The sequence below is a fragment of the Chiroxiphia lanceolata genome, chromosome 8, assembly GCF_009829145.1.
Source record: "Chiroxiphia lanceolata isolate bChiLan1 chromosome 8, bChiLan1.pri, whole genome shotgun sequence".
NCBI lineage: Eukaryota > Metazoa > Chordata > Aves > Passeriformes > Pipridae > Chiroxiphia > Chiroxiphia lanceolata.
In genome coordinates, this window is record NC_045644.1 from 4,629,169 (window position 1) to 4,653,054 (window position 23,886).

General features: G+C 40.8%; 1 protein-coding gene across 2 annotated transcripts in view; it reads left to right on the top strand.

Moving 5' to 3' along the window:
* DOCK1 (dedicator of cytokinesis 1) overlaps positions 1-23,886 on the top strand; it is a 282,369-nt gene that overhangs the window by 18,244 nt on the left and 240,239 nt on the right. For both annotated transcript variants that reach the window (XM_032694686.1, XM_032694687.1), the window contains exons 2-11: positions 4,559-4,642; positions 9,623-9,663; positions 11,948-12,003; positions 13,949-14,045; positions 17,530-17,678; positions 20,734-20,869; positions 21,472-21,629; positions 22,370-22,451; positions 23,152-23,287; positions 23,619-23,691. In XM_032694686.1, coding sequence (XP_032550577.1) covers positions 4,559-4,642; positions 9,623-9,663; positions 11,948-12,003; positions 13,949-14,045; positions 17,530-17,678; positions 20,734-20,869; positions 21,472-21,629; positions 22,370-22,451; positions 23,152-23,287; positions 23,619-23,691 — 1,012 coding nt within the window. The remainder of the gene's footprint in view (positions 1-4,558; positions 4,643-9,622; positions 9,664-11,947; positions 12,004-13,948; positions 14,046-17,529; positions 17,679-20,733; positions 20,870-21,471; positions 21,630-22,369; positions 22,452-23,151; positions 23,288-23,618; positions 23,692-23,886) is intronic.

The window sequence follows — 23,886 nt, forward strand, 5'->3', positions numbered from 1 at the left end:
TTCTAATGTGTGCAGATTAAGGAGTGCAGGTCAGGAGAGGTGTTTGTTTTGTATTCTTTAACAGTAAATGGGGGTTTAGTGCAATTACTGTAATGCCCTGTTCATTGTTCCTTCCTTTATCAACCCTTAGAGTTGAAAAAAATGGCTCTTTCTGTGCCCACACTAATTCTTTGCTTTTGGCACTTCAGGGCTCTTGTGTCAATGTGATTTGTGGTTGTGGAGGGAGGAGGAGGAGTAGGGGAGCAGGGAGACCTTTACCTGGAGAATCCCTTGGCTGGAAGCACAGCTGAGGAGGAAAAATACCTTCAGTGGCCTGAAACCTCCTGTCCTGGGTGAGTCATCACACCTGTGGCTTGGGAATGAGTCACTGTGACTTTGTTGTATTTTCATAGAATCCTAGAATGGTTTGGGTTGGAAGGGACCCTTAAGACCATCTCTTTCCAAGCCCCTGCCATGGGCAGGGTCACCTTCCACTAGCCCAGGTTGTTCCAAGCCCTGTCCAACCTAGACCTTGGACCTTTCCAGGGATGGGGCAGCCACAGCTTCTCTGGGCAAAGTAATTTAAATAACCTCCCTTGAATAACCTCGAAGTCCATTGCTTGGCAAAGACATGAACTTATTTTTACTTTTCTTCACATAAACACATCAAACCCACACTGGCAAATCCAGCCCTTTCCGGGTGTCCTGCAGCCAACACACAGCTCTGCTGCCTTCTGACTAACTTGGTTCTAAAAGTGGCTGAGGGCTTTGGTCATATTTTGGTGCTTATCTACCATTTGGGGAGTAATTTTAGTGAATTTACAGGGCTGCAACACTCAAGAGATGAATTTCATACCCGAGGAAATTGTCATGGCAATTTGGTATGAAACAAAAATCATGGAATCACAGAAGAGTTTGGACTGGAAGGAACCACAAAGATCATCTTGTTCCTGCCCCCTGCCGTGGGCAGGGACACCTTCCACTAGCCCAGGTCGCTCCAAGCCCCGTCCAGCCTGGCCTTGGACACTTCCAGGGATCCAGGGGCAGCCACAGCTTCTCTTGGCAACCTGTGCCAGGGCCTCCCCACCCTCACAGCTAAGAATTTCTTCCCAAAATCTTATCAAAACCTCCTCTCTGTCAGTGGGAAGCCATTCCCCTTTGTCCTGTCCCTCCAGGCCTTTGCAAATAGTCTCTCTCCATCTTCCTTGTTGTCTCCCTCCAGGTAACTCACCCTGGCTTGGGCTCAGTCATAAATCTTTTGATGCTCAAGGAACCACGTTCTTTATTTTGCTCTGTGTTGTAGCAAAGGTGTTTCTGGTCTATGAGGTTGTGTAACTCCTTTGTCAGAACTTGAGCCGTAATTCTCAGTTCAGGCACGAAGGGGAGGCCTGATGTTACCTGTTGTAAATATTCCTAATGCTCCATTTAGCTTAGAGCTCTCCCAGCTGAAAGTCTGTCATGCTGAGAACTGGATTTTCCAAATTAAGCAAAACTTAGTTAAAAGAAAAAAAAAAAAAATTGGAAGTTATACTTCAGGTTTTTAAATATTTTAAATGGTGCCTCTGAATACAGTTGTTCAAACAAAATATAAGCATTCCAGTTTCATGCTTTACTCCTCCAAAATTTTGTTTTTTCCTTTAATTAAAGCCTTGTTGTTTGCTCCAATCAAACATTTTCTGTCATAACATCTTTTGATGTCACTGTACATAAAAAAAGGTACCCTGAGAGGGAGTTATCTGCTGCCTTGCATAGGAGTAGGCAGTGCAGTGCAAGCCTTGCTTCGTAATCATAGGGTGGAATGCACTTTATAGTTATTTTGGTTGTTTGTTTCATGATCTGTCAATGCTGCTGCAAGCCAAAAATGTGATTTATTTTTTCTTGCAGACACATTTTTCAGACATATATATTTTTAAAGATAAATCATCCCTCCATGGCCATTGCTCCTCAGTCAGTTCAGGGCAGTGGGAGCTGTCTAGGCAGTAATTACCACTTGATGGCTGTTTGTCATCATCAAAGGGTTGGTCATTACAGTGAAGCTCCTGGTACATGACCTGTGTTATGACAGACACCAGTTAAGACTTTTGGGCATAAATTTTAGTGTCTTTTGTTTGTAGCTGCCTTTGATCCTCAGTGTTATTCCATTTAATGTTTGAGCAGTGCTTGGCTGGAGTGTGAACTGAGTACAGGACTAGTTGGAATCTGCCATAATGTGAATTTTTCCTGACTGGGATGTCTGATTTGAGGCAGTGGGATTGCTTGTCGGGGTTCTGAAGGTTGAAGACTCTCGTTGGATTAATTTTTGGATGTATGAACATCCACTGGTCCTCTTGATTTGTGAGCCCTGAAGAGATCTGAGTGAACACCCAAAGGGTGACCAACCTTACAAATTTGGGGGACTTAGGACTGTGTAACTTTGTTTTCCCTGGTATGTACAAAAGCTGAACTGAAAACTGATGAGTGTTATCAAGCAGCCGGTCCCATTTACTCACCATGGTTGTCATCCCTCTGCTCAGAGCAGTTTAAAATGGCAATTTTTGTTAATGTGTTTCACAGAAACCTCTTCTCCTGCAGAATAGCAGTTATGGCTCTCAAATATCATGTGCCAGATATCTGGGAGGGAGGGTTTATCTCTCTTTAATAATGACAAAATTAGCAAAAACATTAGAACAGGAATAGCTTGGCTTGTTGTGATGTCAATAAAAACTCTTATTACTTTTTAAAAGCCTTCATTTAAATACTGCTGATATTACTCTCTGCAGTGCACCCAACCTTTATTCCTTTTACCCTGCAGTATCCTTTTATTCCATTTATAATCTTACACTATACACTGTGTTTTGTCTGCCAAACTGCTTTTTTTATTTATTTACCTCTTAACATTAAAGTCTGTCAAACAGGAGGAGTTGTATAGAGAAAAAGACTGAGACAGCCCTTTAGGTATTTGTTTTTGGTAACACTGTGAGCTGGGATTCGAGAAGTTCTGGGGAGAATAAATAGTAACTCCTGGGGGTTGAAAAGGGAGTCAAGGCCATGGTTGGGCTCTGTGCCCCGTCCTTGTGGTGGGATTAGACCTTCTCACGTGCCCACTTGGGTGTTCCCTGCACTTGGGGCTAAACTGATTATCAGATTTGAGGTCAAGGAAGTATTTTTTTTCTCCAGTTACCAGTTCTTACAGATGTAATTTATGTTGTTGATCTGTGTAATAGGGCTTTCCCCTGCTTCTTAGGACTGCTTGGGATAGGAGAAAACTGGGCAGGTGAGGGAAGGTGTTTCCTGGGTCTCACTGTTTAATTTATAACTGTGGCTTTTGCTGTAAGTTTTAAATTTGAGGGATTTTGTTTTGCTTTATTACCTGTAATGGGTGTGGAATATGTTAATGCTCTACGAACTCTTTTGGTCTGAACACTGGTGAAGATTTCCTGGGAAGGAGAGTCACACCTAATTTATCCAGGTCTTTCTGTTCCACTTATAGTATCCTGAAGTTCCACTGGAGCACTCCTGAGCAGTGCTGCCCACCAGCCCTAGAAGCTGAGGTAGAAAGAAAAGCAGTGGTTATCTGAGTGGTGGTAGGAAGTTTGGTTGCTGTTGTGTTCCAAAAAATGCTGTGATACCCTCAAGAGTTATTACAAACAATAAGAAATTCTGATTCTCAGCTACTTTTGATTGATAACCTCACTGGAGGGAGTAGCTGCAGTTGCTCATTTAGACAGAAACTTTTGTGGATCCACCTTGACTAAAATTCTTTAATTTCAGTCTTATGAAATACCGGAGTCGCCGCCTTGGGTCATGAGGACCCTACTTGGTGTGGGGAGATTTTGTTTCCTGCAGAGAGTTTGCTCCATATGAAACATGAAAATTGAGCTTTAGGAATCGCAACTGTTTCGTTTTTCAGATTACTAATATTTTTTTTTTCCAACCAAACCTAGTTTGCAGTGTTATTTGTCAGAAAAATTTCTGCTAAATTTCAGTGCTCATGAGTTTCTGGATTTTCTCTTGGGAAGGGTAGGGAGGAGTGGTCTCTGAGTTACTGGTTTTTTTTAATTGTAATTCATTATATGGTGGGTTGATGCAGTTCCCACTGGAATTCAGGAATCCTGGAATCATGTTTTTAAGTATAGTATGCATGCAGTAAACTAATAAAGTGACTGAGAAATGGTTCTTTAATATTTGTGGTGGTGATTTGAGTTTTAGAAAGACATTTTGTAAGTGTTCTGCGTGTTGAGCTGACAGTGGAAGATGTTGCAGTTCATGACAGAACTGCCTAAAATTTACACACAGTGCTGGAAGATGGGCAAGTACAACAAAAATTAATTGATTGTATTGCTATGAAGAAGCAAAGCCTTACAAATGGAGTAAGGGACAGCTTTAGAAAGTGAACGTGTGGCTTTTTTGTTACAAGGGGAAATATTAATGGATTTAAGAACTTGGCCAAATTTTTCTTTTTTTTTTTTTTTTTTTTCTTTTCCTTTACAAAATGATTGAGAAAGGCAACAAGGAGTAAGAAAAACAATTATGTGGAGAAACAAAATCCTAGAAGTTGTGTTGCCTTGCATGTACTGACAGCAGTGTTTCCCTTGTCCAGCTCTCTACAACTATGATGCCAGGGGACCTGATGAACTTTCCTTGCAAATTGGGGACACCGTGCACATCCTGGAAACATATGAAGGTAAGGCGGCAAAAACTGAATTAAAACCAGTATTTTTTCATGACTGCATTCCTTTTTCTGTTCATGACCTGATGGGATCAGGTAGTGAATTGCTAATTTGCTTTTTTAAGGACAAACCCTGTTATTTCTAATGAACACAGAATTAACTGAGTCAAGCCACGTGTGGTCGATGACCTGGTGAATAATCATTTCCTTTTCTGGGGGAGATGGATGTTCTCACAGCTTTATTTGTATGGATTGATTGTAACTTCTACCCTATGTTAGCGAAATGATAGATGCTTTTTGGATACTCTCAGGTAATGCAAAAGAACCTGCTGCTAAAAGGAGTTCAATCTGAATTTGAAAGTCACCTGGGTCCTAAATTATTTATGTCTCTCATGTAAGAAGGGTACATGTGTTACAGTGCCCTGCACTGATTTCAGGCTTTTCCAGATGCTTTTCTTGTTTTGATATGAAACGGTAGAAATGTTCCCTGTACCAAAACCTTTCCTCCTTGATCCATGTAAAAGGGAATTTGAATGCTGAGTTTGATAATCAACAGGATGTGGAAATTGTCACAACACTTTTCAGCTCTTAATTCAGTACCGAGCCAAGCAAAATACAGCTGTTTTATTATATCCTTGAGTTGAAATTTTATGGCATGATGCAGTTTGGAAAGGTGTAAGGAACATATAACTAATCTCTGTGTGGTTTAAAATCCTGCAACTTCTTTTTTCGTGTGGAAACGTGATTTATTTCAATATATTGATTTTTTTTTTTTTCTCAAGACATTGATCTTTTGGGAAATCTGTGTGACAAATTTGTTTTCGATATTGGCTTAATTGGATTTTTTTATTATTATATTTACTGAAACAATGTTATTTCAACAAGAGTAACAAGCTCTGCTCATCAGTGTACAATGGAATTTTCTCATTATTCCTGGGCTGGCATTTTCTTGGAGTTGAGCTTTGCTGCTCCAGTGCCAAGTTTGTCTCTGAGCAAAGCAATGGTTCCGCTATCTGACGTTACAAGCTTTAATAAAAATCTAATAATGCAAAGATTTTAAATGCAAATTGAATGATTTAAATATTGCACAGCTTTGTACTTTTATATATAAATAGATTTATTTAATGAACGTGGGAGAAACTCTGAAACCATATCAAATGCTGACTGCTGCCAAGTAAGTGGGACAGTGGAGATGACTCACTTTTCCTCTGGACTGGAATAATGGGAAGACCTCCACACTCCTCTCAGGGCTTCAAGCACATGGGATGAGGTCATGTTAAAAGAAATGCAAATAAGTCAATGTTCTTCCAAACGTGCTTTACAGTGATTACTCATTAAGGCCCTGCTGTGATGGGAAATTAGATCCCATAATTCTTATCTCTCTTGTTCACAGAGCTGCCATTATTAGGTGATTATTTGAGCTGTTTGATCTCTGAGTTCCTTGGTATAAAATCTGTGTAGGTTGTGCCCCAGGAGGTTTCATCCATATCCAGGTGTGTGCCTGGGAACTCACCTGCCCTCAGTCCTGCCCATCCCACTGCTGTCCAATCTCACAAAAACCCCCCTAATTATATGAGCATGGGACAGAAAAGGTTTTTGAAGACTCAGTGTTTCCTTTTTACTGAGGATCTGGGATTTTGCTTCTCCAAGGTCTACCCCTTTTCCCTGTATTTAAGGCTGTGGGGAAAACAAATGGCTTCTCTCATGGCTACCTGCTGTTATCATGCATTCTGCTCCTCCCACCCTGCTGGAGATTTGTTACTATTTTGAAATAGTTCTCTGCAATAATTCTTAAGAGTAGTTTTGGAGACTGATGTGTCTGTAGGCTTTGAAGTGGTAGATTGTAGTTGGTTTTTTTTGTGTATTTTTCCCTCTGAATCTGCACTGTTTTCAAGAAAAGCTCATGGGAAATCCTTGCTCAGTTGGTTTTCTCTCTGCAGACACCAGAGGATGAGCAGTTGGGAGGGCTCAGCCCCACATCCATGGTCTAGAAGAGCTGTTTTAAGGAGAGACAGGGGTCTGTAGGAGAATGGAATGGATTGCTAAGATGAACTTTGACTGTGTGTGGAAAATAACATTTGCTTTTTTAACTATTAGTACAACTTATTTTGGAATTTGTTTTTATTATTAAACAAAAAACCTGACACATTAAATTTTAATCAAAGAAATTGTTCTTTTTTTTCCTCCAGAATGCAGGAAAAAAGTGTTCTTTTTCATATACAAATAATATGTAGATCCTATAAATTTGAGGTGTGGTGAGAACAGCTTCTGTTTTACAGGAGTTGGGAGGTTGGAAATGAATGTGCACGTTACACTGTTAAAGTTTGTGTTCTTCCAGAAACCAAAGTAAAGATGAAGCTACTTTCTAGAGTAATTGATGTTGAAAGTCAAATTAATATCCTTTCTTTCAGGAAGAATTTTAGATAATTTATTCTTCAGTTAGAAAGAATATTCTTACTCCTTCTAACACAAGCCTTAAGGAAAGACCAAACAAAGCTATATGAATTTGTAAATATCCTTCATTTTGTAGCAGATATCCCAAAACAACTATTTGCCACATTCTGGGTCAGTACTTGCCAGATCTTTATTGTCTTAATTCTGTTTCTTTACGTTATTTGATGGAATGGGCAAAACCCCATGATCAGTAAATGTGACATATTAAGGTGAATGCCTATGAAATGTAACAGAAAATCAACCTCAAACCCAAGGTTGTGTGTTTGAGCATCAGTTGATTTCTAGTGCTGTTGTGAGAAGGGGGTTTGGGTTCCCAAATATGGATTTTCAAATAAGTTATTCCCGATACTTTGAGAACGTTTTAGTTCTTGGTTGCAGGGTTTTTTTGTTTGTTTTTTAAATGCAACAAATACTTTCTCTGTGTAACTGTTTAGTAAAGAGATGCATCATTCAAGAGTAAGCAAATATTTGAATGTCTGTTGCAGCTTTAACAGAGAAACAAGTATTTCATTGGTCTCTTCCCTTAGCTGAGCATTTATGTGGATCTGTATTTCCAGGCATTATATCCTGTAATATTTGTTAGGGGTGAGGCCTGGCCTCAAACACTTCCAGGGATGGGGCAGCCACAGCTTCTCTGGGCAACCTGTGCCAGGGCCCCACCACCCTCACAGGGAAGAATTCCTTCCCAGTATCCCATCTAACCCTGCCCTCTGGCACTTTGAAGCTGTTCCCCCTTGTCCTGTCGCTGCAGTTCCAGATGGAGAGTCCCTCCAGATTCCTTGTAAGCCCGTTTGGATACTGGAAGATTGTTCCTCACATCTAATCTAAATCTACTCTGCTTCATCTTAAGGCCGTTCTCCTTTGTCCCATCCCTCCATACCCTTGTCTCAAATCCCTCTCCAGCTCTCTTTGAGCCCCTTTAGGCACTGGAAGGGGCTCCAAGGTCTCCCTGGAGCCTCCTCTTCTCCTGGATGAACAGCCCCAGCTCTCTCGTGTTTTTGGGTAGTTGATTAGAGATGACTTCATGGGTTTAAATGGCATGAAGTATTCATGTGTATTCATGGCAAGCCCCAGTGCCTCCAGTTGAGTCAGTGAGAGCTGCATTGGAAATTTTGGCTCCCCAGTGCACAGCTCCAGGCTGGATACCCGGCACCAGCTCCATCCAGATGCCAGCTGCCAGGGAGGAGCCTGGTTGGACCTGCCTGGCCACACTGGGACCTGTGCAATGAGCAGGAGTGCAACCAGTTCTCCAAGGCAGATTTTGGCTGCTCTCTTATCTGTGATCCTTGGAGCAATTCCTGCTGGCTGCAAAGCTCCAGGAAGCAGAGGTTCAGCCACGAGGAGCTGTCTTTGCTACGTGGTTTTTAATGAGTGTGGTGTCCTGAGGCAGCACAGAAGATGGGGTGGGAGAAGACATACTGTGACTGTGTGTTCCTCAGTTTGTACAGTGCATTTGGGCAGAGTTACGGTGTTTAGCAGACTCTGGAACTTCAAAATGCTGGTTTATTCCTATAAAACTGAGGGAATTCAGTTATTTAATAGGATTGGGATCTGTGTGTGGGTTTCAGCCAGTGGAGTTAACGGTGGCAGAAATGTTTTATCTTCTCTGCACCTGTGCTAGAAGCTGGGAGTGTTCATTTCAGCAGCAGCTGTCGTTGATATTCTTCTGAAGGCAGTGGAAATGTGAGGCCAGTGCAGCTTCTGTGGGGTAGTGAACTGTGATGGCTGTAGACCCCAAATCTAAGAAGATGGCACTAACCTTCCCCAGGTGAACATGGGGGATGAGCTCCTGGTGGAGCGTGAAGGTGATGAATCACTTTACCTCTTGCTGCAGGAGAGCAGACTGAAAAATCCCATATGCTTGAGCCTTTAATTTGTGCTTCTAGTCCCAGAGTGTGCATAATGAATTTATCAACATGTGTTGACTTCACTGAACTTTCTTCCTGCCTCAGCTGTTACTGGTTGCAATTTCTCTTCCACATTTACTTTGTGATCTCTCCATCCTCACCCAGAGATAGATGCTTTGCTGTACAAAACCCCTGTTTGCATGACTCAGTTTGCATCCAGGCTCAGTTTTCCAAGAGGGCTCCTTGCTTTTGTATTTTGATGTGTGAAGAATAAATCACAAAGTATTCTTGTGTTCTGATGAGATGGCTAAAGGCTGATCTACATTTGAGAACTTGCAGTTGTGCAATTTCAGTAGGTTTTAAAATTGAACCAGTCAAACAGCACATTTTTGTAAACTTAATGCTCTTGAGGTGGTTTTTTGTTTATGTTGGTGAATTAGTAATTAAAATTAAGTGTAGGGTAATTAAACACATAATGTAAACATCCATCTCTTGTCATGTCTTGTCCATCAGTTTGATCATCATCACTGGGATTTTTACAGCTTCCCAGATTACTTTTTTTATGCAGGATATTAAACCTGTAGAAAACTGAAATTCAGGTGGGATGTGCAGGGGTGAAGCATCATCAGAAACCTCGGTGCTGGGAGGTGACATGAATGAACTTTTTCATGCTTTTTCCCTTTTTCCCTTCTAGGTTGGTACAGAGGTTACACACTACGGAAGAAATCCAAGAAGGTGAGTGTTGCCAGAGCAAAGTGCTCATTTTTTCTCCTGAACAGAGATGAATTTGTGGCATTGGATGTGTGGATTTGTGGAGATCTTGTGTGCTGGTCAACACGTGTCCACTGATCACTGTATTCCCAAGCTCTGCTCAATGTGAATTTTTCAGGCTTAAAAAAAAAGAAAAAGGAAACTTATTTTAGCAAAGCTCAAAAGGTGAGTTGTATATCCACCTCTGGGGGCCCAGCACAGGAAGGACATGGACCTGTTGGAGCAAGTCCAGAGGAGGCCACTGAGGTGATCAGAGGGATGGAACAGCTCTGCTGTGAGGAAAGGATGAGAGTTGGGATTGTTCAGCCTGGAGAAAAGAAGGCTCTGGGATGACCTAATTGTGGCCTTCCAGGACCTGAAGGGGCTCCAAGAAAGATGGAGAGAGACTATTTACAAGGGTCTGGTGTGACAGGACAAGGGGGAATGGCTTCAAACTGGCAATAGGTTTAGATGGGATATTGGGAAGGAGTTCTTGGCTGTGAGGGTGGGGAGGCCCTGGCCCAGGTTGCCCAGAGAAGCTGTGGCTGCCCCTGGATCCCTGGAAGTGTCCAAGGCCAGGTTGGATGGGTCTTGGAGCAACCTGGGCTAGTGGAAGGTGTTCCTGCCCATGGCAGGGGGTGGGACTGGATGAGCTTTAATGTCCCTTCCAACCCAAACCATTCTAAGATTCCATTTTTGTGATGTCAAGGTATATTGGTCACTACATGTGCTTTAATGTGCACCATCTTGTTTTCTGCAGTAACTGATGTACCAAGTCTTTGACTCAGTAAAAAGTTCAGAACTTTATGTTCTAGTTGGTCTACTTAGAGCCTGACACTTTTTAAATAATGTATTACTGGTGAAAGCCAATTGCATCTTGGAAAGGGACACGGAGCTCTACAATGGGATTTTTCAGCCCTTCTCTGGGAGAAGGGGAGGAATCTTCAGCAGTGTAATTTCAGGCTGCAGTTTAGAGCAGCCTTTCTGAAAAATAAAAAGAAAGGGAAACCACACAAATACTGGTTGTAACGTCATGTTTTATTTTTTGAGCATTTTACTTTATAGTAGTAATTAACCAGAATTAAACATCTTCTGGTTTTGCTGCTTTTTTTTCACTAAAACACCAAAAATGTCATGTTTACCTCCAAAGGTGTGTTTTTAGTTGCTCTGTATGTCTAAAAGTACAGAGCTGAGTTGTGTGGTTTGTCCCACCCGTTTCTTTACCGGACCTGGTTTTCTGTTCTATTTTGATATTTTCTTTTTTATTTTTTGGGAATACGTTAAATTTCTTACAAACTGTGTTTTACAAATGTGCCTTGTACAGCCTAAGAAGAAATTACACGTTCTTCTTGGCTTAAATTAAGTCCACGTGTTGCTGCACTTCTCTGACTGCCACTAAATGCAGTGGCTTTTATTTATTTATTTTATAACTGGGATGAAAAAAAAAACCACCTTCCTCTTCCTGTGCCCCCAGTGGCTTTTTAAGAATTCCTATTTTTTGCATTCCCATGTGATAAGAAAACTGAACTTATACCTTGAACGTGAGGTGGAGGAACTTGCTTTCCCAGCTTGACTTGAATTATTTTTTAATATGAGCTTACGTTATTTTAAAAATATTGTTGTATTTCTGGAATCTTGATTGATTTAGAATATTTTTTTCAGAAAAGCTGAACTGGTGTCTTGCAGTATTGGGTGTTGAATTGTTTTTTGGCTTGTAGTAGTAGCAGTAGGCTGGTGGTAGGAGACAATTTGAGACCAGAAGCAACATCTTGTAACGGGGTCAGAAAGCTTGGTAAGATGTGAGGAAAAGCAAGGAGTGGAGGTGGGTTCTAGACAAAACGTCATTTTTTGAGTGGATTATGTAAAATCATCTCTTTCACACTGTGAAAATGAAATCTGTCTTAATTATCACCTGAATATAATGATCCAGGGACCTGGAGAATTGTGGCAAACTGTACTTCCAGTAGGGGAGGAAAAGCCCCTCTGTGGGCCAATTCTGACAGGGTGTCTCTGCTGTTTCCTTCAATATTGTGAAATTTAATTTAAAACCACTTGATCTGTGTTTGCTAAGGTTGCAATAACACCTTCTTGAGAGGACATGCAAAGTGTGTGTCAAAAAAATTCCAGACACAACTACTGTGATGTTTAAGAGGATGTGAATGGCTCTGCAGACCCAGCAGTGTCTTGGCATATTTTTAGGTAATAAACACAAGATGTTGCGTGCAACTGGTTATTTAACACGTTTCTTTCCTCTCCCTCCCTCTCCAAGGGCATATTTCCTGCCTCCTATATACATCTGAAGGAAGCAATCGTTGAAGGCAAAGGGTAAGTTTGATTTGAAAAGAACGAAAATCCATTTTCCTATTTGTATTGATGTAATTTTGGTGTACTGACAAGTGACTTAGACTCGTTTCCAGTTAGTCAAGGAGCTGCTGATGGAAAATGTGTGTGTTTGGTGTTTAAAATGTTTTAAATTATTAACTCACCTCACGTGGTAGGTGGTGTCACGTCAGCAGAGCTGGATAGGGCTGCCTCGAGCTAAAGCATAACCTTCTCTCTATTCGTGGAATTAATAATTTATCATTTCTCTTTATAACTTTTATTACTGTCTAGACTAATAATTACCTAGATTAACTTCCTCCATTCCTCCATCCCTGCCTTCTGCTTTAGTCCAGTGTCAGTTTTCCCAACTTCTTTTATCTTGCAGCCCTTGAGTCTTATGGCTTCTGTCTGGTGCATTAAAGAGGCCTTTGATATGAGACACCTTTCTTTTATGCACATGAAATTGAAGTAATTTCTTAATTCTTCTTCAGTTAATCTTGTAGACTGGTCTCCTTGCTGAAAACCATTACGCAGGCATTGTTTTCTGCCTTACTGAGAAGTTATTTTGTGTCCTCTTCCCATCCCTGGCATGTTCAACGCTAAATATTTGATCTGCATTTATTATTTAACAGCTGTTCAGATCCTAATATGTCAAATCTGCTTTGCTGGACATGCATGTAAAAGTTTCTAACATTGATATCAAAGTTTAGTTAAAAAACAGGAAAAAAACCCAACGAAATCCCAGAGAAAAAAAAAAAGTGAAATTATTAAATAATTTCCCAGGTATGAAATGGAGTGAAACAGGATTAAAATATTTTATTCCTTTGTGCCTGACTTATTTTTACACACTGTTAAATATGTAAATGATCAAACTTCTAATCATGAGATTGCTGCATAATGACATCTTTCTCCCTGATTACAAAACTGCCTTTAAGTACCCTACTTTGGAAATATTAAAAGATCTAGTTGGTGTTTCTTACCTTCATGGCACACAATTTTAAAACGAGTCATACAGAAACTTTGTGGTGAGAACTCGAATGCCTGAGTTTTCATTGCAAGACCAATATTTTGAGGGAAAAAAACCAATTACAGATGAGTATTGTTGCATTGTAGGTTGTGTATATGTGGCTTTTATCTGGCTTCTGGTAAAATAAATGTCTCGGTAATAGATGTTCTGGTAAGGTGTGTCTTGATATCCTTGTGAGTATGGAAATAAAGAGAGGTTCGAGAAAGTTTACAAGGACATGAAGTGATAGGACAAGGGGGAATGGCCTTAAAATGAAGAAGGGAAGGTTTGGATTAGGTATTGAGAAGAAATTGTTGACTGTGAGGGTGGGGAGGCCCTGGCACAGGTTGCCCAGAGAAGCTGTGGCTGCCCCTGGATCCCTGGAAGTGTCCAAGGCCAGGTTGGATGAGGCTTGGAGCAACCTGGGCTAGTGGAAGGTGTCCCTGCCCATGACAGATCTTTAGGGGCCCTTCCAACCCAAACCATTCTGTGGTTCCATAGTCTCAGCCCATCCAAGTACCATTTATGTTGTGTCCATACTGGTTTACCACTTCAGTATCTCATAACATCATCTTTTTGCTTATAAATTTATAGTAAAGGATGTTATTTTCAACCTTGTATTATTGTCTTTGGAAATGAACAGTTCCTTCTTAGGAATGGTTCTGGATTAGATGATTTAGATTGGACATTAGGATAAAAATTTTCACAGGAGGGGTTGTCCAGCCCTGGCACAGCTGCCCAGGGCAGTGTTTGAGTTACCATCCCTGGAAGTGTTCGAAACATGTGGATGTGGCAGTTGAGGACATGGTTTAGTGGTGAGCATGGTGGTGCTGCTGGTTGGACTCGATCTTAAAAGTCTTTCAGACCTCAAGTTTCTGTGATTCTCTGTTCTCACTCAAATGTACTACTTAATTCAGCCTTTTTTTCCCTCCTCCTCCTCAGCCAACATGAAACAGTGATCCCCAACGAGCTCCCCTTGATTCAGGAGGTCACCACCACGCTCCGGGAATGGTCCATAATATGGAGGCAATTATATGTTGTAAGTAACAACTGAGGAAAACATTTACACTGGTAATGGTTTATGGGAAGAGTAGTGCTGGGAAGGGAGAAGAAGGAAGGAACTGCTAATGCTGAAGGAAGTATTAATGCAATTCCCTTTCTCTTACTATTTCTAGTGACTACTTGTAGTATTGAAAAGCTCTTCAGCATCTTCTCTGTTAAAGCAAAAAACCTCTGTAGGGATTCTCTTGCATGTTTTCTCAAATCCCATATATTTATTGTGCAGAATCAGTTTTTTAGAGTGTTACCTTGATCTAGGAATAATTTGTTAAGGAATTATGACCCATTTTGCATGGGGGTTCTGGAATACATTGGATTTTTAAGATGTAGACAGATTTGGAATAATCTAATATATAATAATATTAATTAAGAAAATGGTTTTCATGGCAGTCCTTAAGGCTGTCTATGTTATGAAGTAAATGAATATTTAATGTTGAGTTTGCAGATGTAAACTTAAACCTTTGTAAAACCATCACTGTAGGTCTTTTTCCTCTCAGTATTTTTGTACTTGAAGTTAATTGTTCCCAGTCTATCCTGACCTTTAAGTTACATACCTGATTATTTTCGTATGCTAAGGTTCCAAGCACATAAGAATATATTCCTAGAAATTTATAGTAATAAGCATTGATAGTCTCTCAGATGGGAAAACAGGAAAACACAGATGCAAGTGCAAATAAGTAAGGTCAAGAGTTTAAACTTAACCTAAAAGTGCAATTCAGATGCAAAGCAACACCTGCTGTGAGATTTAAGGTACCCTGGCTCACACTTCTCGTGCTCTCCTGTTGCAAGGTCACTGTAACAAGATAATGGGAACATGAAAGTCTTTTATTTAAAGTTGGATTTAATTCGGAGTCTATTTCCTATAAATGTGTTTGAAATCTTCTATCATAAAAGTGCAAGCTGGGTAATGAAGGCACCAACTGGAAATGAAGATGTTTGTGTTGACTAATGTGGTTTTTAATCACACCCATGAAAATAAAGATTAGAAATACAGTGTAATGGAAATGATGCAGTGTTGTAGAGTAAAGGAAGGATAATATCTTACATGAAGAGAAGCAGATTGTATATTAAAGAGAGAGCTTTAACATGATGTTATAGTAGAGAGGTTGTGCTGAGGAGCAAGGAAGAAGTAGGGAGGCAGAAGCAAAGCAGGAGGAACAGAGTCTCAGAAGGGCACTGAGATCAACCTTGCCCTTAGTTCCATTGCCATAGAATCATGGAATGGTTTGGGTTGGAAGGGACCTTAAAGCTCATCCCACTCCACCCCCTGCCATGGGCAGGGACACCTTCCACTAGCCCAGGTTGCTCCAAGTCCCGTCCAGCCTGGCCTTGGACACTTCCAGGGATGGGGCAACCACAGCTTCTCTGGGCAACCTGTACCAGGGCCTCTCCACACTCACAGGGAAGAATTTCTTCCTAATATCTAATCTAAATCTTCCCTCCTTCAGCTTAAAGCTGAATTCCCCCTTATCCTCGCACTCCATGCCCTATGGGCTGATGAGGACACTGAGAATTACATTTTGATCTGATGTCCCTCTTAGGGGATTATACTGAGTATGAAGTCTGGTATTTCCTAGTGTCAGAGAAATTCTGCTTTCTGTTAATTTTTAACATCTCATTTGTCAGCCATTTATTTCCATGAACACATGTGACAGCTACACCTTTTGGAGTGAGTCCAGAAGAGGTCATGAAGTTGATTAGAGTGTTGAAGCATCTCTCCTAAAGGGAAAGGCTGAGAGAATTGGAAGCCTGGAAAAGAGAAGCCTTTGGGGTGAAATATTATTGTGGCCTTCTGGGACCTGAAAGGAGCCCACAAGAAAGGTGGGGAGAGACTATTTGCAAGGGCCTGGAGTGACAGGACAAGGGGGAATGGCTTCAAACTGACAGGGAGTAGGTTTACATTGGATTTTAGGGAAAAATTCAAGGCAACCCTTGTCACAGGTTGCCCAGAGAAGCTGTGGCTGCCCCATCCCTGGAAGTGTCCAAGGCCAGGTTGGACAGGGCTTGGAGGAACCTGGGCTAGTGGAAGGTGTCCCTGCCCATGGCAGGGGGTAGAACTGGACGAACTTTAAAGTCCTCTTCAGCCCAAACCATTCTAGGAGTGTGATCCATCATAAAAAATACTTCAGTGCTTTGCTGATAATTTTGAGTTCAGGTGGTGCCAGTGGCCTCAGTTTGGTAGCTGAAAGGGTTCCAGTCCCTGTCACAGCTTTACTCTGGGTAGGTAGATCACTTCATGAGTTTGTATTTCAAGGATTAATTGCATGTGGTCAGCTACCAGAAAGAGCACTGGTGCAGTGGGATTGCTTTATCAGGGGAGCTTTGTTTTACTGGAGGTAGCTGGTTTCAAACTGGGTAATCTGCAGACTACACAGACATTCCATGTTGTCCATATCTTGCGTATCAAAACCCATTAAATGGGCACATTTATGCCTTTATTCAGTTTGTCATTCGAGTTTAAATATTGAATGGATACTCAGCTTTCATTTCCACAAAGCAGAGGACGTGGCATGTTTTCCCTCTCCCCAGTATATGATTGCCTGCAGCACTGAAAATCAGGAGCCACTTTCCCATTTGGATTTGTCTGTATTTAGCTCCCAGCCATATGTGCCTCTTACGTCTTTCTCTGCTACATTACAGAGCTTTTAATAATGGGTATTTTCTCTCTGTGAAGGTTCTCCCACTATAATCAAGGCAGCTTTGGGATAATCTGAACAGACTGAAGTCTTTAAGTTTCACAGTTAGATATCCTTTTTCTCAGAGTCTTAGAATCATTATGTTCTTTTCCTGCATCTTCTGCAGTTTTTCTTTATCTCTTATATATAGTGGGGAATTTTGTTGTAATTATTTAATTATTCTTAGGTTAGCTGAGTGTTTCTAAGTGAAGTTTGTATATACTGCTGGCACTGTTTAATATCCATAGTTCCAGGCTTTAAAAATAATTTAGGTACTTAACTTCCTATGAGGTTTAATGTTTTCCTAGTTTTTCACTGTCCTTTAGCTGTTACCTGTACTGATGTACTTGACTTTGCACCCTGAGGGATTTTAAAGTGTTATTCTGAAGGTTTAACTAGGGAGGGGAAGGATTCTCCAATCTGTTGCAGATGGACTTTTGCAGAACTTGAGCCTCTTGCTGTTAAAATGCACCATTTTTAGACCTGTTCTGCTCAGGACAGAGAGTCATTGAATAAAGTTACCTGTGAATATTCCTCTCAAATGCCTGAATACAGCATGACCCAGGTTTTAAGGTGTCATAAACACAGATTTTACACCCATTTAGAGCCCTAAAGCTGAATGTCAGACTCTCTGTATTCGGTGTTCTGTGCTATAAAAAATTTAAGCTCCCATTTTAGAGCTGTTGTAGACTTTTACCCTTTAAATTCATGTTTTATAATTGCAATTAATTCTGTGTATTTTAAAAGGGCTTCAAAACTAACTTCTACCCCTCTTTTCCCTCCCAACAGCAGGACAACAGGGAAATGTTCCGCAATGTGAGGCACATGATTTATGATCTCATTGAGTGGAGATCCCAAATCCTGTCTGGGACACTGCCCCAAGATGAGCTCAAAGAACTGAAAAAGAAAGTGACTGCCAAAATTGATTATGGCAACAGGTTTGTGAATGGTATTTTCCAAGTTTTTGTGCTTTTATTCCTGTTTTTATGGAGATGTGATAGTTGTATATTAACAGCTCTGTTAAAGCGATGTAAAGATTGAAGTTGATGCAGCATCTTTGTAATATGTAAAGTGGAATCCATATATCTCTCTCATGATGATGTTATCAATTTGTTATTTTTAAGGGCAATTCAAAAGTGCAAGTTTTGCTTCCATTCAAAATATAACTTAAATTCCACTTGCTTCTGCAGCACAAACAGTTGTGGCCCTCTCAGCACCACCAGCTGTGTGTGCCCTGGAGTCACTCAGCTAAATGTGATGGTGAAGGATTTGGCTCAGAAGCATCATTTAGCTCAGTGTTCCTCTATTTCCATGGTATCCAGCTGGTAGCAGAAGATTAACAGACAGATTTCATAAAAGAAAGTATCTATTTAGCAGAAGAGAATTGAAGTTGGGAAGGAAATATTGACCAAAACCTGTAGTTTGCATATGTTAGGTATTTTAGTAATGTATTCTCTCTGCAAACAGTCTGGATTTAAGCATAAGTTTTTAAAATAAAAGTTGTCTATACAGTTATAACTTTCCATTTTGATCAAAAATGAGAAATCTTGTGTTGCACTTCAGTCAGGACATTATTTGAAGCAGTGTATTGAACACTGAGAGAGACAGTATTGTAGTGCTCCCTTCCAGTCCTACCTGTTCTGTGGGATCCTGTAGTCCTGCATACCTGGGGACTGAAAAAGTTTTCACCAAACCAGTCTTTAAATCCTTTGTGATGTAAATATCTCATCAGATTTTAGCTATTCGTGTTAAATTCCTTAAGAACTGCCAAATTTGCAGTATTTGTTTGTGCACTTTATCAGCAAAAGCTGTGATTTAAAAAAAAGAAATGAAAAAGATACTCAGTGACTGGATTCAGTCAATAATTATCATTTATAATCCAAGATATGGATGACTGTACCTCTGTACTCAATTAACCAGATGTTGTTGGTATTATTTGTTTGGCTACTGTATTTTACCATCTGTCCAAGGAGTTGGTAAAAGTTACTTTGAATAACCTCCAGATGCTCAGCCTTCAAATACAATGGAACATCTTGTGCTGTGCTTTATATTCATGATGTTCTGATGGACTAATTAAGTGATCAGAATGTTCTCTGGGGGGTGCAGGAGGGAGGTGAATTCCAACTTCTAAGTAAATACTCACAACTGAAAGATAACATATGTTTCTAATAGTCCTACATTTATTGTGTCTAAAAGAGGCATGAATGGTGATTTCAGTGTCCAGACAGAAAGAATTCATTATGTGTTTTATAAATACAAAATGATCTTTAAGGTCCCTTCCAACCCAAACCATTCTAAATGTTTTCTGTTCTAATCATACCCAACCTTTTCCTGATTTGTGAAATACTGATTTGTAAATAAGATTTGTTTCTATAAATAGAACCAAAAGTTTTTTACAGCATGTTGTCAGAATAACTGAGGAAGTAAAAATGGCCTTAGGAATCTGTATTTTTAATATCTTTCTGAAATTGGGTCAGGTAATTTTGTTGTGAAAACATCTTTTTTTGTTTGGTTGCAAAAATCTGTAACTGGGACACTTAGGAAAAAAAATCCAGCTTTTTCCAAGCATCATTTGCAAGTTAAAGGATGAAACAAAGAAATTGAATCAAAGTGTTTGCTTTGACTTATTTGACAGTCTGTGCAAACGTTCTTGTCCCATTGGTGTTGTAGGCCGGGTGATGAGCCTTTCCCTGAATTCCTGAGGTACCATTTCCTCTGCTCCAGGCAGTTCCTCCTGTGGAAAGACCCTGCAGGACTGGCAGTTCCAACACAAGTGCTCAGTGGGTGTATCCTCTGCTGTGGCTGCTGTCCAGGAAACAGTAATAGGGAGGAGCAAGACTATTTTGGCTGCTTTTCTGTTTGCTTTCAATGATGAAACTGTTTTCTTGCTAAAAAAAATTCATCTGGGAGCTTGATATTCCAGGGATGTTTGAGTTTCATGGTGGCTGCAACCAGTTGGGAGGTGTTGCTTAAAAATCTTCTGCCTTCACTCTGCAACTTGAGTGATGTTTCTCTCCCCTTGAATTAATTCAGTGCAATTAATTGGAGGGGTTTGTGTGTTGACCATGTTCCAGGCTTTAACACCTTCAGGTCTCCCTCTGTGCAAGAAGGGATGAGGAGGGATCCCTTAAGTTGATGAAACTCATCTTTGTCTGCCACAGCTCCTGTTCTTTAAGTGCTTTCAGGTTCTGTCCAAAGGGGATTTGCTTTCAGATAAACCACCAACCTCTGAGTGAATTATCAGACACAGCAAATTTGATTTAAGCTCGTTGATCAAACATTTCAAACCCACAGTTACAGCAGCTCCATCATGAGAGCTGAGTGCAGAGTTAGAGGGAGAAAATAGGGACCTGGTGGATTGGGATGAAGGTGAGAAGGTCAGTCTTAGGGAGAGGACCTGACTTTTTTAATCCTTGGTTCTGCTGCCAGCACTGTACCAACTTGGAAAAATGTGAAAGGTCTGTCCTAAGACTGGTTTTGATTATGACAGAAACCTTTCTGTCTGCAGAAAGTAATTGTGGATGTTAGCACCCTACTGACACAAATCTGGCTTCTGCTTTAAAAAAAGGGAAACAATTCATGCCTGTTGGGTTCTTGTAGGGTTTGGGTAAAACAGGAATTTGCTACTTTGGAGGAGAAGATGGAGTGGGATGGGATGAAAGGAACTGCCTGTGGTGGGACTATAGTGGTTGGTTGTTGGATGAAGCAGAGGAGGAGACAAAATCTCTTGCAAATTTAGTTGTTTAAGACATTACTTCCCCAACTTTTCTGCTGTTTCATTTACATCAGTTCTCTCTGTGCTGTGGGAATAAGTGATTTCCAGCCAGGAATGCTTATCTCCAGTGTTGGTGACATGTTAAATTACATTATCATGTATCAGATAATGTGTTTTTCTCTCATATGTCAGGTGTGCAAGTTAAACACTTGGCAGGTGATTTTTAAGCCTTTATTTGAGCGCTGTTAATTCACAAGCATATTTTCTTGTTTGCTTAGAATTCTTGATTTAGATCTGGTGGTTAGAGATGAAGATGGCAACATTTTGGACCCAGAGCAGACCAGCACCATTAGCCTTTTCAGAGCACATGAAATAGCTTCCAAGCAAGTTGAAGAGAGGCTACAGGAGGAAAAAGTAAGATATACTGAGCACTGTGGCTTTTCTCTTTCAACATAAGACTGTAAACTAATTGGATGACTGTTGTTTTTAGCATTGCAAATGCGGAATTTGATATTTTTGTAAAGAGTTATCAGGCTTAAACATTTTGTAAGAACTTGTCTGTCTTAGGCTGTTTTTTTTATCTTCCTTTAAAGGATTTAGTAGAATTTATGGTGGAGATCTGTAAGTTTGTGGGAAAGAAATTGTGCTGTTTCCTTTCCTGTCTTTCTTGGTGCTCTGTACCTGTCAGAAAAACAGCAGGCAAAGCAAGGAACAAACTTCCTGGATTTTGTCAAGTATATTCAAGGCTCTATTTTTTCCTCCATTTTTTTCTCTTTTTAATAACTGAAGACGTCTCTTCCCTGTTGTTTTTTTTCTTTTACTCTCTCCTTATGGTGTGGCACTTGAAGACAGATCCAGAAAACGCTGTCATAAATCCTGATATAAACAAAGATCAAGAAGTAGACACTTAAAAAAAAACCCCTTCTTCTGTCCTAAAGGTTTTAGGAAAGTTTTATAGCAGTAGAATATCTGTTAGGTTGAGTTAAACTTTATTTTCTTCTTTTCTTGAATTGCAGTCTCAGAAACAGAATATCGATATCAACAGACAAGCCAAGTTTGCTGCCACCCCTTCCTTTGCTTTATTTGTAAATTTAAAAAATGTGGTCTGTAAAATAGGAGAAGATGCTGAAGTCCTCATGTCTCTGTATGATCCACTGGAATCAAAATTTATCAGGTTAGTGCACTCCTCAGTGTAACCCCGAAGCTGTGCTTACTCAGTTATAGTAGTGAGGTAGTTTTGGGGCTCATGAAAGTCAGATTTCTGTGAAAAACATAGGCAAGTCCCTGGGTTCATCTGAGTTTCAGGGTTGTGCTGTTCCTCATCAGGCTGTCCTGTGGTTCCCCAAGAGCAGATCTCATGTGAGAGGTGAACACACCAGCAAGGTATGAGCCTCCCTTAGCTGCAGAAATTCTCACACTCTGTTACTGAGGAGTTGTTTGCATTATAAAAATATTATACACTAAGGGAAATGCCAGCTCTCCACTACATATTCACTTGTTCAGGATAAGCAGATGGGGTTTAAAAGAGTCTTCTGTAAATTCTGAAGTTGATTTTATCTGCTTATGTTAAAGGGCATGCAGTGATAGGACAAGGGGAAAATGGCTTTAAGCTGAAGGAGGGTGGGTTTAAATTGGATGTTGGGAAGAAACTGTTTCCTGTGAGGGTGGTGAGACCCTGGCACAGGTTGCCCAGAGAAGCTGTGGCTGCCATTGGATCCCTGGAAGTGTCCAAGGCCAGGCTGGACAAGGCTTGGAGCAACCTGGTCTAGTGGAAGGTGTCCCTGCCCATGGCAGGGGGTGGAACAACATGGTCTTTAAGATCCCTTCTGACCCAAACCGTTCTGTGATTCTGTTGTTCTGTGAAATAAAAAAAAAAAACAAACTCACAATACTGTTGTTTTTTTTTTTTTTCAGTGAAAACTACTTGGTGCGATGGTCGAGCTGTGGGCTGCCCAAGGACATCGACAGGCTGCACAACCTGCGTGCCGTGTTCACTGTGAGTGCGGCCTGCTCTGAGGGCGCTCCCGGCGGTGACGGGGGGATACGATCTGTGTGGGGTTACCTCTGCAGGGAGTGTGGCTTCCCACAAAAAAAAGGCTGGAGAGGGACTTTGGACAAAGGCATGGAGAGACAGGACAAGGGGGAATGGCTTCCCACTGCCAGAGGGCAGGGTTAGATGGGATATTGGGAAGGGATTCTTCTGTGTGAGGGTGGTGAGGCCCTGGCACAGGTTGCCCAGAGAAGCTGTGGCTGCCCCATTCCTGAAAGTGTTAAAGGCTGGATAGGACGGGGCTTGGAGCAACCTGGGCTAGTGGAAAGTGTCCCTGCCCATGGCAGGGGGTGAAGCAGGATGGACTTTAAGGCCCCTTCCAACCTGAACCAGTCAGGGATTCTACGCTGGCAAAGGCTCACGTGAGACATTTCTCATAAGTGATCCACCAAACATTCTCAACACCAGGCTAGAACTAAAACTGCTCCTCAGATTTTTAACTTATTAGAAATGGTTTGGCCTCCAAAGCAATTAATTTACACAGAAGTCAAGATAAGATGTTTATATGCTGTAACAAAACCACTTTGCCCTAGTGCCAGAGGCTTGCACAGCGGAGGCAAATTCTGAGCAGCAAACCTTCTGCCTACTGAAATGGAACTTGAAATCCTATTATTATGATGTAACCTGGTGAAACGACTCTTTCTAGGACCTGGGCAGCAAAGACCTAAAGAGAGAGAAAATCAGTTTTGTGTGTCAGATTGTAAGAGTTGGCAGAATGGAGCTGAGGGACAACAACACCAGGAAACTCACGTCCGGACTGCGGAGACCTTTTGGGGTGGCAGGTAACTGAGCTGAATCTGTCCACATCATGTCTTCCTCAGAAATTGGGTGTGTGAAACTCCTGTGGGGTTGTATAAACTCAGAGTTGTTCCAAATGTAATCAGACTGATGTATCAAACAAACTACTGTAGCTTCCAGGACTTGTGTTAGAGGTACCAAAGGTTATTTGCAATGTGGTGTTGTTGTTCCATAGGAAAATTCTGAGATTACATAGTTAATAATTCTATCCTTCTTCTGGGTTGTTGTGTTGCTTCTAGTCCCCCAGGGTGTTCCCTTTACCCCCCTCTTCCCATGTTGATCTCTTAATTCAGTACCCTTTGTTTTTCTTTGCAGTGATGGATGTTACTGACATAATTAATGGGAAGGTTGATGATGAGGACAAGCAGCACTTCATCCCGTTCCAACCGTAAGTAGGAAAGAGTTTAAAGAATAGCAGAAGGGAAAATATTAAGAATTCAACTTTGATTTTTAAAAAACAGTCAATATTCTGAAATTAATTTATTTAGTGAGGTATTTTATCTTGAGTAGTACGTGCTAATATATCTTCTTTGATTATTTCCCATTAGTCATAACTTTTGGGGTTTCTTAAGTTTGAGTTTAA